Source organism: Rattus rattus, chromosome 15 (genome assembly GCF_011064425.1).
Source record: "Rattus rattus isolate New Zealand chromosome 15, Rrattus_CSIRO_v1, whole genome shotgun sequence".
Taxonomy (NCBI): domain Eukaryota; kingdom Metazoa; phylum Chordata; class Mammalia; order Rodentia; family Muridae; genus Rattus; species Rattus rattus.
Window position 1 is genome coordinate 40,479,399 of NC_046168.1, and position 12,075 is coordinate 40,491,473.

The 12,075-nt window shown below is 43.7% G+C and overlaps 1 protein-coding gene across 1 annotated transcript; it reads left to right on the top strand.

Moving 5' to 3' along the window:
- The first annotated feature begins 4,894 nt into the window (after positions 1–4,894).
- Ticam2 (toll like receptor adaptor molecule 2) lies at positions 4,895–6,528 on the top strand. Its single transcript, XM_032886134.1, has one exon. It carries the CDS (start codon positions 4,895–4,897, stop codon positions 5,591–5,593), a length of 699 nt encoding a protein of 232 aa, XP_032742025.1. The 3' UTR covers positions 5,594–6,528.
- The last annotated feature ends 5,547 nt before the right edge of the window (positions 6,529–12,075 follow it).

The following is a 12,075-nucleotide window of genomic DNA, read 5'->3' on the forward strand; positions in this document are numbered from 1 at the left end:
ATGTTTCTTAACACCAAAGCATTGCTACTATTTCTGTGTATATATGTGTATTGTATGTGTACACGTGGGAGCACATGGGTATGGTTGTATACGCATATATAAACACATGCATTATGGAAACCAGGAGTCATGGAAGCCAGGGAGGCCTTAGGATGGCCACCCGCCTTGATTTTTGAGGCAGGGTCTTTCTCAGGGACTTGAGGCTAGCCAGTTCCACTTGGCCGGTTAGCAGTCCCCAGAAGACCTTGGCTCTCTTCTTCCCCAGCACTGGAAAGCCAAAGCAGTAGGAACTTGAACCAGCTGGTTATATCACAGTCAAGAAGCAGAGACTGATGGATGAATTCTCAGTTCATTTTCTCCTTTTTATGTAATCCAGGATCCCAATTCAAGGAACCACACCACAATTAACCAACCAAAATAATCCCTCACAGAAATGGCCAGAGACTAAAGGAGGTGATTCCTGCTGGAATTCTTGGCTCCTAGGTGATTCTCAATCCTAGGAAAGTTGCACTCACCATTAGTTTCGCTTCTTGTCAACTTCACACCAAACACAACATTATTAAGCCATAACCTTTTGCTCTTTGTCTCCATAGGTTCATAACTATTACTAAAAAAATGGATTCAGTACAACATCAGGTCTCAAAGTCATTCAGTCCTACACTTTAGAAGTCAAAATTCTCTTAATTGTGAGTTCAGATAAAAATTTTAAAAATGAATTACATATTTCTAACATATAATAGGACAAAGTAAATATGTTTTAAGATTTTTTAATTTTTTTCAAAGTTTTATTTATTTTATGTATGGGGATACACTGTCGCTGTCTTCAGACACACCAGAAGAGGGCATCAAATCTCATTATAGATGGTTGTGAGCCACCGTGTGGTTGCTGGGAATTGAACTCAGGACCTCTGGAAGAGCAGTCAGTGCTCTTAACCACTGAACCATCTCTCCAGCCCAAGATTTATTTTTAATTGTGTGCATGTGGGTATGTTCTCATGAGTACTGGTATTCTTGGAAGACAAATTTGTCAGAGCCCCTGGAGCTGGAATTATAAGAGATGGGTGAACCACATATCTTGAGTGCTGGGAACTGAACCTAGGCCCTCTAGCAAGAACAATATGTTGTGGTAACTCTGAGCTCTCTCTCCAGCTCCACTCCAGAGTTAGCATTATTTCAAAAGAGAAGAATCTAAGCATAGCAAGAAATAGTCAGATGAAAGCCAAACCAAACTCGAGCAGGGCAAACACCAAATCCTGCAGCTGAATGTCTGGTACAGGGGTGCTGTTGCCACTGCTGGCACGATTAAATTGTCCAGGCTCTAAAAGGCATGGGTAGCCTGACTCTTTCAGCTCTGTCAGTAGAGCACAGCCTTGCTCTTATTAGGGCCTCTCCACTCCATGCCCACAGGTTTCTATGGCAGGCACCCCACAGTTCTGCCATTACCAACATCCTGGGGTCTCCACTGAAACTTAGATTTTTGTCTTCACTGTTTCACACAATGGTCTCTCAAGGCTCCCTTGCAGGAACTCTAATCCTGCCACACATTGTCTATCCTCCATTGCTCTCTGAAATCATGGAACAAGAATCCACGATCCCTCGATTTTGCACCTTTCATGTCTCCAAAAATAGTACCATAGGGATGTTCTGCTGACACTTTGAGATGTAGCCTGTCCACCTTGGACTGCAGTTTTGTGTGTGTGGATATTTGCACTTGAATGTAGGAGCCATAGAAGCCAGAAAAGAGCATTGGACCCTTTTGAGCTGAAGTTATAGGTAATTGTGAACAACCAACGTGGATGCTGGGAAGTAAACCTGACTCCTCAGTAAGTCCAATAAATTACTGAGCCATCTCTCCAGGGCCCTGAACATAATAGGGTTTGGTTTCGGCTGTTTTTGTTTTGTTAGTTCATTAGTGCTTGATCTTGATTGTTTTTCTCAAGATAGGGTTTCTTTGTGTAGCCTTGGCTATCCTGGAACTCACTCTGTAGACCAGACTAGCATCCAACTCAGAGATCTGCCTATCTCTACCTCCTATAGAGTGTTAGGATTAGTGTGTGCCATAAACTCTCAGAGAATATTACTTTTAGGGCTCTTCTGCTCTCTTACAACTGTTCACTTGTACCGCACATGTGTAGACTTGTGCCCTATAAATGTCTAGTGCAAAATGATCTTGACATAGTAGGGTCTCTGATTCCTACTTGTCTCTGAGAATTATGCTTTCCTGGTGCTCACAGCTAAGAGCTGCTCCCTGCTGCAGGCACCCTCCTCAGTGAGCTCCTATCACCTGGTGCTCTGCATAAAGCATGAATGCAGTGGCTCCTAGCTGTCTGTCTGTCCATCCTGGTTTCGTGTCCTTCAAACCCAGCAAGTCTAGATGCAGAATAACTTCCAGCAAAGCCTGTAAACAACAGTAAAGCATTTATTAATAGCAAAACATTGGACAAGACACTGGATTTTATGAATTTCTACCACAAGATGGTGCAGTTCAGATATGAAAGAAAAAAGGGTTCTCTGGCTCAATTATCACAGACATACTAGGATTTTAAATGCCTTAAATTTCAAAAGTACTCATTTAAATATTTAACTTTTAACTGTGTTGAGTCTGCAGGCAGACTTTTATCAGATTATTACTGATTATTATTTTACTCTACCATTTGAGGGAATCTCCTCCAAGATAGTCAAAATGTTTTTGAAAGATGAACATTAACTTTTAACCTATTGTTGAAAAACTCTTAGGTGAGCATTCTACCTAGCTAAGCTACTTCTCCAGGCTTCCAAAGGAGATTGTGATAGAGTTCCTTCTGGAACATCAGGACCAATATGACATAAATGGAGGCTCAGGAGAAGATACATTTTAAAGAGTTGGCTTGCAGGACTGAAAGGGTTGAGGACTGAAGGACAGACCAGGCTGAGAATTCAGTGTGTCCTGGGGCTGGGGCTGCATCTCAGTGGGAAAGTGCTTGGCTGAGCAGTGTCAGAATAACAACAATAGACAAAAATAACAGCAAAGAGTTGATAACATTCTTAAGTCCTTCTGCTGGCAGAATCCTTCCTCTGGACATCCAGCTGATGGGACATGGCCCATCTACATTATGAAGATTAATCTCATTCACTCATAGGTTACTGGTGTAAATGTTAATCACCTTCATAGATTGGTATTTAGTCACACTCTGGACCTCCAAGGCCTATCAACACATGCAACACATGAAATTAACTGTCATAAAGAGCTGGATGGAGAGACTAAGTTTAGCAGGAAAGGGACGGTCATACTGATGTTTCCATCTTTAGTCATGGGTGGGACTCGATGGCTTGCAGCTGGAACATCCCAGAGGGAATGTCAGGGAAATTTCTGCAGATAAAGAGAGGCTCTGCTGCTCTGGCCTGCTCTCCTTCCTCAAACTCTGGGCAGAAGAGTGAGCCTGAGGCTTATCAAGTTTGGGGCTAGAGAGAAATAATAACATGCAGACCTAGTATTTCTCCCCAGAAAGGTCTCCATTCCTATCTTAATAGTAATAGTGAAGAAGAGACCTTCTGCAGATATCCACCACTACCCCTGACACACACACACACACACACACACACACACAGAGATTTTGTTTTCATGGTTCCACTCAGAAAGGTTTAATGAGAGAAGAAGGGTAGAAGAGGGGAGAAGTAAAGGCCAGCCATGAGCATGTGGAGGGAAGGGGGATGGGGAGTGGTGAGAGAAGGGACAAAGAAGAGGGCAAGAGAGCAGAGAAGAGAGCCAGATTTTTTTTTTTTGTTTTGTTTTGTTTTTTAAAATTTCATATATGTGGGTACATTGTCACTGTCTTCAGACACCAGAAGAGGGCATCGGATCCCATGACAGATGGTTGTGAGCCACCATGTGGTTGCTGGGAATTGAACTCACGACCTCTGGAAGAGCAGTGAGTGCTCTTAACCGCTGAGCCATCTCTCCAGCCCGAGAGCCAGATTTTTTAATATTGTTTTTTTCTGTCTTATTTTTGAACTCAGCTAAATGGTAGAGTTCTGTGCACCTCCACTGTGCCAAAACTACTTGTCTCAGCGATACTTCTCTGTGTTCTCCGTATTTCTCAGTGCTTCTCCCCCTTGGTCAATCCCGAAGACAGTTAGTCTCTTAAACTATTACTCCCTTGGCATCTGGGGCAGCACAGGTCCCCAACACTCGGACTCTGACTCCTTCCCTCACTCTTTCTGTTCCTGAGTCTCCCTTGATCTGAACATTGACAACATCTTCTGAGGTTATTTAAATTCCATCCATGCGGATTACTTTTCTTCTGCAGCTGGTCTAACTCTTCTAATTCCAGAATTTCAGATCACAGAAGAATGAATGGAAATCACGTCATTCTTGGTTAGCTTCACTGGAGAAAGCTGCAGATCTTAGCTTCTCATCCAAACTGAGATGTTTGGTATCTTTCCTTGGGTGGATGCATATTCTCTAACGTCCCTGGGACTGCCTGGAGAAAGAGGCTTTTGTGTATCCTAATTTCTTCCAGTCCCACAGTGACGCTGTGAATCCTGAACGCTAACATTTCTGACCTGTTGGTGCTGACTCAGTAGAGGCAGTCAGTAGAGCCAGAGTAGAGTTAGTCATCTTTGGGATATTTGCATCCTATTTCCATTTGTGTTCGCTACCAAAAGGTTTCTCTTGTCTCTGGCAGCCTTTATGAAGCTCAAAAAAGTCTGATAATTTGGTTTCTTAGTTGGCTGTCATTTCTTTTTAGATTTGTTTGTTTGTTTTGGTTTTTTTTTTTTTCAGTTTGAACAAAAGTTTTTTCTTTTAAATGCTTTGGTTAAACAAATAAAATTCTGCTTTGTAATTTTCCTTTTTAGATTGAAAAGAAACATTGATTCTCAAATAAAGCTCCCTCGTCTGCCCCATCAGTCCGTCATGGGTGTTGGGAAGTCTAAACTAGATAAGTGCCCTCTTTCTTGGCATAAAAGAGACAGTGTGGATGGCGATCAAGGCTGCCATGAGTCAGACTCCAAGAACTCTGAGAATGCGTCCTCGCCTGCTTTTGTGGTGCATAGCAATGGAGTAGAGCAGCCAATAGGGGAGCAGGACAGACCCGAGGCAAAGGGGGAGGGGCATGAGGAGCAAGCTGAAGAAGAGTTCCTCAAATTTGTGATACTGCACGCAGAAGATGACACCAACGAGGCCCTCCGAGTCCAGAATCTACTGCAAAACGACTTTGGTATCAGGCCTGGGATAGTTTTCGCCGAGATGCCATGCGGAAGACTGCACTTGCAGAATCTAGACGATGCGGTAAATGGGTCCGCCTGGACGATCTTGTTACTGACTGAGAACTTCTTAAGAGACACCTGGTGCAACTTCCAGTTCTACACTTCCCTGATGAATTCTGTGAACAGGCAACACAAGTACAATTCCGTCATACCTATGCGGCCCCTGAACAGTCCTCTTCCCAGGGAAAGGACTCCGTTGGCGCTGCAAACCATCAATGCCTTAGAGGAAGAAAGCCAAGGCTTTTCCACACAAGTGGAGAGGATTTTCCGGGAATCTGTGTATGAGAGGCAACAAAGTGTATGGAAGGAGACACGAAGTGTGACACAGAGACAGTTCATTGCCTGAAATGGAGCATGCACCCGGCTCCTGTTTTGTAAACAAAATGGCTCACCTTCACTTAAGAGAGTGGTTTCTAAGAAATGCTTAGATGTGAGTCTGCTTCCAAGAAATCTGTGGCTCGTAAGAAAGGTACATTTCTGCAGCCTTAGGATTGTGCTACTTTCAAATGATAAACTCAAGACTGTCAGAGTTTCTGGCACTTTTCTTATAGTTTTCACAGTTCATGAATATTCTTAACTCATTTCTTGTGTTGAACCAGACATTTTCAAAATACGATATTGAAAATTCTCAAAAGACATGATGAAAATGGCTCTGGCTGGAGCAGGTCTGACCACCTCCCTTCCTGCTTCTCTCATGAATTTTAAATACCACAAAGCATCCTAGCGCTGTCACACAGAAACATGGGTGGCCAGAATGGGACATGTGCAGTATAGGAGTAGTAAATAGGAGATCAGATATAGACTTCGGGCTGGGCACAAGTGGCACTCGCCTTTAGTCCCAGCACTCAGGAGGCAGAGGCAGGAAGATCTCTCCTGCTCATTCGCCAGCCTGGCCTATAGAGTGAGTTCCAGGATATCCAGAGCTACATAGAGAAACAATATCTTGAAAAAAAAATTAGAATTAGTCAAAACAGTCAGGTTTTGGGAAATAATCCAGCCATGTGTGGTTTTATTTCTGCTGGAATTCGGAACTAGATCCTACCACAAATTGGCAGTCCTTTCGAGAATGTGATAGAGGGACTCTGGGGAGATGGGTCCCCATCTTGTTAGGTGTCTTCTGCGACCAGGGCTTTAATTCTTGTGAATTTAAAGCTTGTGAAAAATATGCAACTCATCAGCTCTTGGCTTTTAAAATCAATAACCTCTCACATTAGCCTTTAGAATGTCCCTTGCACACAGTGTTTAACTCAGGGAATGTTTCTTAGCTAGGGCAGTGTGTGTGTGTGTTTGTGTGTGTGTGCGCACACACTCGCACGTGCATGCACACGCGTGTGCCAGGGAGGGCCACATAGACCTGTACCTTTCCCCCATAGAACTTCAACCCATTTGAGACTGTCAAACAAGTACAGACTGGGAGTGTGACTAGGGGTGAGTCACATCAAATAATGAGGAAGTGCTGCTTGGGGAGCAGGAGACCTACTTGCAGTCCAATGTCTGCCACTGAGGATGAATGTGCCAGTGGGCAGCTATTCTCCTTTGTCTGTGAAATAAAAGGGTTGGATTGATGGATCTCTAAAGGCTTTTGTCCTTTCCCAAGATGGGAAAAACCGAAGCCAGAAAGCAATAAGCAGAGCCTTAAACTTTTATGAGGTGGCACACAATGTAATCATTGTAGACATAATGCATGTTTACAACAAGTAGATATTTTTGTATATTTGCATCATCATTGATATTTACTGCAGTCACAGGAAAGAATTACTATATATCCCTACTTGGGTCTTTGAGTTCAGTTTTGTACAGCATCTCATATGTAGCACTGGCTGGCCTGAAACTGACTATTTAGACCAGTTTGGCATCAAACTCACAGATCCACCTGCCTCTGACCCTGACAATGCTGAGATTAAAGGTGTGCACCACCACATCCTGCTACTCAGGTTTTTAAAAGACATATATTTTTATAGGAACTCATGAACAAACACCTTCTTCCTAGTTTGTGTGTCTCCTGATCCTCTCTTCTCTGAATCCGCAGCTGCCGCTGTTCGTTTCTTATAGCTGCAAGCTACTGTGCCACACAGTCAGACCTCTTGTTCAGTTCTCAGAGAGGTGACTGCTTTCATAGCATGTGCCACCCATGTGAAGCTGTTGTAGAAGGATCAGAGGTATGCCTGAGCAAACAGTTCCTCATGACCTAAAGAAAGAGGATAGTTTAACTGAGTTAACAAGGCATCCCAGAAGGGGCGCACAGTGGCTTAACAGGGTCATACAAGACCCTGCTTCTTTCACACAGTGGAATATTATACTGACTTTAAAAATAATAAAATTCTGACGTACTAAAACATGAATGAGCAATATATTAAAAGGATGAATATTGCATGATTCCACACATGAGGAACACTCACAGACATGGAGTAATATAAGTTATCAGGGGCTGCAGAAGGAGAAATAAGATATAAGAAATAAGAAATAAGGAGAATATTTTTTCAATAGCTAAACAGTTTGCTTTGGAGAAATGAAGTTCTGGGGAAACCCTGGGTTTATACATTGTACATGTACCCAGTGCTGTGAAAGCATACACTTAAAAATGAGTTCAATGTTTTAGCAGTACATTTCCTTATGTGCATTCTGCCACATTAACTTTAAAAAGTAAAAACAAGGGCTGGAGAGATGGCTCAGTGGTTAAGAGCACTGACTGCTCTTCTAGAGGTTCTGAGTTCAAATTTCAGCAACCACATGGTGGCTCACAACCATCTGTAATGAGATCTGATGTTCTCTTCCGGTGTCTGAAGACAGCTACCGTGTACTTATATATAATAAATAAATAAATCTTAAAAAAAATTAAAAACAAAACAAGAAACCAACAACATGCCCCCACAAACAAACCAACCAACCATAAGCCCAAGCCTCCGTAGCTTTTTGCTTGGCTGTTCTCAGTTTTCCAGTTGTGCCTCCCTCTGAGAGTGCCGAGGCTGCTCCAGGTTGGGCACACATAGACATGACAGTATCTAGACCACTAAGTCCATGGGAATGAAGGGTCCACCCAAGGAAGAAAAGTGTTTCATTTCTGTGCCAGCATGCATGCCTGCCATGCAGGCCTAGGCCAGTAGAGGGCACTAGATCTCATTACAGATGAGCCACCATGTGGTTGCTAGAAATTGAACTCAGGACTTCTGAAAGAGCAGACAGTGCTCTTAACCTCCGAGGCATCTCTCCATCCCTTCTGGTTGATTTTATTGGTGTTTTTAAATTCTTTCAACTCGTCATTAGGTAAACTCTCCCTGCCATGGATCAACCCCACGACACCCTGGTACACTGCCATGACGTCAAAAACTACCTGGATTCGAATCCCAACCTGGTCCTTTGTTATTTTTTTCCCCAAGAAATAGATTTATTTTGAAACAGCCCCTCCCACCCCTCCAGTATTTTTTTAAATAAACAAAATTCAGATCTGAAGGCTAACTGTTTTACATGTTAACTCAATCATTAAAATGTTGTGGTTAGCAGAGCTTTGCTAAAACTAATATTAAAACAGGAATCAGGGCCAAGAAAGCTGGCAGGGCCCAGCGATGACCTTCAGCCATTGTAGCAGAACTCCTCAGACTGGACAGTCTGTGCAGAAGTGAGTGCTAACAGTTCTAAAGCCTGAGAAGTCCAAGGTCAAGGCACTAACAGATCTGCTGTCTGGTAAGAACCAGTTGGTAAAAATGGCAGTTTCCTGCTGCATCGTCACTGCAAAAGGTTTCTGAAGGCATCTTTAGTCAGGCAGAATTCTCTTCTCCAATATTCAAAGGTCTGACTTTATCACACCATCACCTTGTGGATTAAGTTTCCACATTGGAATTTTGGGTGTACATACATGTAGTCAGTTATCCATAAACCTTGCTGAATTTCAGCGTTCTTCTCCAAATTAAAGATAATATCCACAAAAACAAAACAAAAAACCAAAAATGTTACTCTGGAGGACTGCAGGTGGCTCACATTGTCCTAGCTGGCTTTCTGCTGATGTGATAGAGTACTGACTAAAACCAATGAGGGTTTATTTCATCTTACAACTCCGAGATCACAGTCCATTGCTGTGAGACGTTCGGGCAGGAACCAATTGGGAAGTCTGAATGCAGAGAGGGAAGCAGAGCCACAGAGGAACACTGCTTTTGTTCTCCAGGCTGAGGTTCAGGTTCCTTTCTTATATCTCCTCGGTACACCAGCTCAGGGGTGGCACTTCCTCCAGTGGGCTAGGCCCTCCCACATCAATCATTAACCAAGAAAATAGTCCACAGATTTCCCTACAGGCATTTCTCAACCCAGGTTCCCTCTTTCCAGGTGACACTATTTGTGTTAAATTAACAAACAAAAACAAACCCCAAACCAACCAACACACGTACACATGCACACAAGTGCACATAAGCAAGCACACACATACATGCACACACAAACACACACGTATACACATGTGCACACACGCACATGTGCAGCTATGCTGATGTCACTATCATTATTTAACATGTTTAATCTACATCATGGGACGGGGAAGAGAGAAAAATGTGCTTATGCTTACCCACACCCCCACTATCAGCAGTTCCCACTGCTGCTTGTAGGGAACAGACTTAAAACAAAAGGGGAGATACCATGCCTTGTTTGCAAGTGAAGTATATACAGCTGTACTGGAGAGAGAGGAGTCCCCTGATCTGTCAGCAGTGATGAGGCTGTTAATTAGTGCTGGCATGCACATGGAGGAAGTTGGTGGCAGGGATGGCGCCTCACCAGGATCCCATGTCTCTAACACACTGAGGAAACTGATCCATAAACTGGAGAAGCGAAGAATGGGATCTAGGAGTGCCAGCCGTGAAGCCATTCAGATAAGTTAGCTCAGGTGTGTACCTTCAGCCCGACTTTGTGAACTAATTCTACATTAGCAGAGATGGACTCTAATCTGTTTGATTTACCCTTTCACGGTGCTCAGCCCAGAGAGTGTTGTCTTGTTTAGGAATGAGCTGTCCTTGGGCTGTCTCCCCTGGAGTTGGGTGGTGGGCAGGAAAAACAGTCATGGGTCCCCTTTGCTCCCTCCTCACCCATCTGGCTTATCTTCCAGTCAACAACTTCTTGCTGGGGTTTTCTCAGACCGAGACAGTGCTGTTTACTTCAGCTCTTGACTTCTCTTTGTAAATCCCAAGCCCTTGGGGTGAAGCTGAACTTGGCTATATGGGACTTGATGCTACTGCCTTCAAAAACAGCCTTGAGCCCTTGCACACTCTCACCACAGGTGCAAGCCTAAACTCTGAGACTAGTGCTGGTGGCAGTGGTTTCAAAACCTAAAAGAGCACAACTGTCTCCTGGTAGTAAGTTCTACAACTTGGCTTAAATAAATATGTCTCCCATAGTTTTGGCTCTTTGAACACTTGGTCCCTAGTTGACATCATTGTTTGGGAAGGTTTGGGAGATATGGAGGATGTATGTCATAGGAAGTGGGCTTTAAGTATCACTTCCAGTTTGATCTCCCTGCCTCTGTTCTGTCTCTGTCTCTGTGTGTCTCTCTCTGTCTCTCTGTCTCTGTTTCTCTCTGTCTCTGTTTCTCTCTGTCTCTGTCTCTGTCTCTGTCTGTCTCTCTGTCTCTCTGTCTCTCTGTCTCTCTGTCTCTCTGTCTCTCTCTCTCTCTCTCTCTCTCTCTCTCTCTCTCTCTCTCTGCTTTTATGCTTGCAACTTGAAGATGTGAGCTCTCAGTTTCCTGTTGCAGCCACCACGCCTCTACTCTGTCCCCATGAACCCTCACCCTCTGGAACTCTTTCTTCCATAAGCCAAAATAAACTCTTCTTTAAGTTTCCTTTGTCATGGTGTTTTGTTTTGTTTATCACAGTAACTCAAAAGTAACTAAGAAACAAACAGAAGATTTATCTGTAGAAAAGATCTTGTCAAGCCTTGACTCTATCTAACAGAGGGCTTTGCAAAAGGAGATCAAATTGATTTGAAGTTATTCATTGTGGAGAAGAAACTGAACCGAGACCCAGAGCAGAAGATAAAAGCAACAAAAAATTTCATGTGGTTAAAGGAACAACATACCACACCACTGAACTAGGCTAACCCATGTCCAGCTTTGGGTGAAACCAGGTGATGTATTACTGAATGGGGCCATGGGGCGTGGAGGAAACTGTTGCCGTGTCTTACTGGGGGGTGGGGGGGGCGGGCGGGGAGGGATCCAGTGTATTGACCTTGGCAGTCAGTGCAGCTTCTGTGGCTTTCTTTCTCTTCACAGTTGCAGGTCATCTATTACACTGGTACAGCAAGTGACTACACCTTCCTCATGGTCGTTCAAAGGGCAAGAGGAAGTTTCAAAGCTACCAAGTACTTGAGGTCATTAAGCAAATGATCTAGAGAAAGAATGGCAATCCTGCCGTGCGCCTGGTGTTTCTTATGAAGGCCCAATGAAAAGCTACTAGATTTTGACTATTAGTTTGACCATTAATACCTGAATAAGAACATGCTCATCTTGAAGGGGCTCGAGACCCTATATGAACAACAATGCCAAGCAACCAGAGCTTCCAGGGACTAAGCCACTACCCAAAGACTATACATGGACTGTCCCTGGGCTCCAACCTCATAGGTAGCAATGAATAGCCTAGTAAGAGCACCAGTGGAAGGGGAAGTCCTTGGTCCTGCCAAGACTGAACCCCCAGTGAACGTGATTGTTAGGGGAGGGCGGCAATGGGGGAGGATGGGGAGGGGAACACCAATATAGAAGGGGAGGGGGAGGGTTTAGGGGGATGTTGGCCCGGAAACCGGGAAGGGGAATAACAATCGAAATGTAAATAAGAAATACTCAAGTTAATAAAGATGAAA

Bases quoted from the DNA above. Each gene is read 5' to 3' on its own strand.
- Ticam2 (XM_032886134.1), top strand. From the start codon at position 4,895: ATGGGTGTTGGGAAGTCTAAACTAGATAAGTGCCCTCTTTCTTGGCAT.